This window comes from Furipterus horrens, unplaced genomic scaffold, assembly GCF_987537825.1.
Source record: "Furipterus horrens unplaced genomic scaffold, mFurHor1.1.pri manual_scaffold_2, whole genome shotgun sequence".
Taxonomy (NCBI): Eukaryota; Metazoa; Chordata; class Mammalia; order Chiroptera; family Furipteridae; genus Furipterus; species Furipterus horrens.
In genome coordinates this window covers 43,401,223-43,405,377 of record NW_028327172.1, presented here as the reverse complement: position 1 = coordinate 43,405,377, position 4,155 = coordinate 43,401,223, and the positions used below count along the sequence as shown (strand labels likewise).

Here is a 4,155-nt window from a genome sequence, read left to right as displayed (position 1 = left end):
GGAGAGCTATGCTGCCACCAGAGATAACCTTATAGCCTTGTGAATTTCTGTTCCTGTTACTGCCAAGACATTCCTACAGTTCTGCTCAGCTCCCCTTCTTCCTAAGCCTGTTTCCCACCAAAGAAGAAACAAAGGGGCATTACCAGTATATAAGCCCCTGCCTAAAAATCCCAGGATGTCGGAGCTTGTTAGAGACCAGCTCAGGGTCTGCCCGACTTGCCAGCAACCATTAAAATCCTTTGCTTACTTTATACACCACTTCAGAGTGTTCAGTCTCACCTATGTAGCTGTAACAAAATGATTTTAGCTTATTTAGTGTAATTGAACATATCATAATTAAAAATACCAGACACATAAACAAGCATGAGAGCCATTATATTAGAACATACATTTCAGGGTAATCAATAACACCAATGCTTTAAAATTTTCTCTACTACTCGTTTTTCTATTTCTCTCCAGTAGCAAAATAGTCCATCTGTTCTCCTTTTAGTAACTATAACTTTTTGGAAAATTGTTATATAGAGGAAAATAAAGTCTGTCTTAAAGAGAGAGTTTATAGTCATAATTCAAATCTTAGGGAACTGTAAGTTATAGAGAACCACTGGTTGTTCCTATGAGATTATTAAGGAAAGTGCAAAGGGATAAAATCTTTAACCAACTCATACCTGACAACAGACTTTTTTCACTTCAATGGGAGATCAGGAATTTGCATTAAATGGCTGAAGACCCCTCAACAAATACAGCCTGCCTGAAGGCTGTCTGAGAGAGAATTAGCAACTGGATTGGGGTGGCACCCTTTAACTTCCAGCTCCTTTAATATTCATTCTCTATAAGGGGACACAATCTTCATTTTCATGCACTTATCCCTGTGCTATAAACAGTGTAACTAAAATTCTATATCAGTGTACTGATTCATGATTTTAATAATATTGCCCATGTCAGTCCCAAGCTCATAGACCTCAGTGCCCTTTCCATGTGTTGTGCTGTTTGTAAGAGTGATTGAGAAACATAAAGATGAATTATTCATAATACTTATTTAGAAAGCTATTGTTTTATTCTCTAATCCTGGCTGGCACTGCCTCACTTTCCCTCATACCTTTATTTTAAACCCAATTTTCCCAGAATTTTCTCACGAATTTGCCGTGTCTTCACACAGTATACGATTGGGTTCATCAGAGGAGGCACTAGCAAGAAAATGTCAGCAATGCAGATCATGGCACTTGGGGACTCGTGTTTGCCAAAGCGGTGCATTAAGGCCAAAGCAGTGATGGGCACATAGAAGATGAGCACAGCACAGATGTGGGAGACACAGGTGTTGAGGGCCTTGAGACGCTCCTTATGGGATCCAATTCCCATCACAGTCTTCAGGATGAATACATAGGACACAGCAATGAGCACACTATCTGATATCATACAGAGGGCAACAAAAAAACCATAGAAAAAGTCAACTGTGTTGTCAGAACAGGCCAGGTTCATGACATCCTGATGCAGACAATAGAAGTGAGAAAGCAGGCTTTTTTCACAATATGCTAACTCTTTGAGGGAGAAAGGAAATGGAAGCATTAAGAGCATGCTTTTAATAGAAAACACCAGGCACAGCCTGGCAACTCTGGCATTGGTGAGGATGGAGCTGTATCTCAGAGGGTAACGTATGGCCAAAAAGCGGTCAAAAGACATAACCAGAAGCACTGAGGACTCCATATCTGTGAATCCATGGATAAAGAATTCTTGAGCAAAGCAGGCATTTGGAGAAATTCTGGTGGCATTGAAAACAAAGGTCTTTAGCATAGTGGGAAAGGATGAGAGAGACAGGCCCAGGTCAGAGATAGCCAACATGGAAAGGAAATAATACATGGGTGCATGGAGGGAGGGTTCTGTCTTGATCACAAAGAGAATGCCACAATTGCTGAGGATGGCCACCAGATACATGAGGCAGATGGGAATAGAGATCCACACATGAACATGCTCCAGTCCTGGGATTCCAACCAGGAAGAAGGTGGTGATCTCATTGTTAGAGGAATTGAGAGTGTGCATGATAATCAGTTGGAAGATATTTATTCCCAGATCAGAAAGGACACTTTCACCATAAGCCTATTATGCTCACCTCCCTCCTTTCAGCACTTTTGTCTGAGACATAAATAATATAAATATAATTTTGAGAGATTTCTTATATTAAAAGATAAAATAATGAGATATTTCTTCAAAACAGGCAATTGATGATAGAGTCAGATAATGTTAATTGACAAAGACAGCTAGAAATATAAGTACTGTGATGATCAATCACACTTCTCCACAATGTCCTCAGGAAAAAAATACCTACATAAAGAGTAGTGACCTGCAAATAAATTCCCCCTTTGCTATTAGGCTTACCCCTCCCTATCCTCAATCCAATGAAAAAAATTTATAGTCATGCTGAACTATAAGGTAATACTTTTTCCTTGTTCCAGAGTAATCCAAGAATTTTTTTAAAAAAGAGGAAACTGCAGGAATTAGATTTTAAGATAGCTAATAATAAGTGGTTTCTCTAATTTCTAGAGTTTTTTTGCTCCAAACAATTTTCAGGCCAAGCCTGGATCTTCTAAAGGTGATTTCACTTAAAAGGTAGTTTGATTCACAATTTCTCCACAGGTAGTAATACAAAAAAAAAAGGACAGAAAATAGCTCATGTGAGCTTTACTGTTAACTCTCTCTTATGTTACAGTGAACAGTCCCATGTTTTTGTATGGAAGCAGATACAATGCCCTTAAAAATTACTAATCCATAGCAGTGCTCTCCATTCTTGAGCGTGGGAGGAGAGAAAGGATTCTTGAATTTTCTCTACAATCCAACACAGACTATATAATGTAATGTGGCTTAGTCAATTGGACTGTCAGTGATGAGGGAGATTGGTATTGTCTGAATTTATTTTTCTGACACGCTAAAATAAATAGATGTTCTATAACTATAACTTTTTCACAGACAACTGAGTTAACTATGTACCTTTAAGAAGTTTCTCTTTATGGAATTACATTCATCATGAGGTTCCAAGATACAGAGCATATCAGTTTCTACCCTTTTACCTACAGAAAGTAAGGGTTTAATTGAGAGACTCCACTTTTGCAGGTGACTCTTGGTAACAGTATTAGGAATCAGAAATACAGCTTTCAACTAGTTCATTTTCCAGAATGAGACATTAATGAGTTGTCATTAAGGACCAATCTTCTAGGAACCTGAGTTGCCTTCCCAAAAAAGAGAAAGCAGTGGTTAAGTCATGATCTGGGTATTGGCCACCCTCTCAGCTATAAATTCCCAGTGTGAAAGTATGTAGATGTCCTTTAAAACATTGTTAATATCCACCACATGTGGGTGTGAGACCAGCCTGCTCAGCGTCTCTGCATCTGCTCCCCTCCTACCAGTCTGGATCGATGTGGTTTCTTTAATTCTGTAGTTGTTGATTTCTGTTCAACTCCATTTCTGATGGTTCTGAGCGATGGTTGTTCTATAGTTTAGTTGTAATTTTGATGTCCTTGTGCGAGGAGGTGAGCCGTGTTTATCTATGCCTCCATCTTGACTGGAAGTGGTATGAATATCTATCAACAATTTAATCTAAAAAACAAACTAAGCAAACAAGAAGAATAGAGACAGAATCATGGATATGAAAAGCATTTTGATAGTTTCCAGATGGAAGGAGTGTTTGGCAGAATGGGTGAAGAGGTGAGGGGACTAAGAAATACAAATAGTAAAAAAAAAAAAAAAAAAACAGAAAAAAAAGAAATACAAATAGGTAGTTACAGAATAGCCATGGGGATGTAAAGTACAGTATAGGAAATGGAGTAGCCAAAGAACTTATATGCATGACCAATGGACATGAACAAAAGTGTGGGGATTGCCTGAGAGAGTGGTGGGTACTGGGTGGAGGGGGGCAAAGTGGAAAAATTGGGACAACTGTAATAACATAATCAATAAAACACACTTAAAAAAAGTGCTACTAGCTCTTTGGCAACTCTAATTAGGTCAACTCAGAACAGGCTTGCTCCTTGGAGTCTTCATCCTGATCACTCCAAGCAGAGTTTATGTACCTCTATGATGACTAGCATTCTAACTGTTCCAGTATTGAAATCATCCTGTGACTTGTTATTTACTTATCTGCCTTCCTTAGTAGCCAGTATGTTCATT

At 38.6% G+C, this 4,155-nt stretch overlaps 1 protein-coding gene across 1 annotated transcript; it reads right to left on the bottom strand.

Annotated features, from left to right (window-relative positions):
- Positions 1-1,098: 1,098 nt before the first annotated feature.
- On the bottom strand, positions 1,099-2,034 carry LOC150018367 (olfactory receptor 51A7-like). Its single transcript, XM_090267740.1, has one exon. It carries the CDS (start codon positions 2,032-2,034, stop codon positions 1,099-1,101), a length of 936 nt encoding a protein of 311 aa, XP_090123866.1.
- Positions 2,035-4,155: the final 2,121 nt, after the last annotated feature.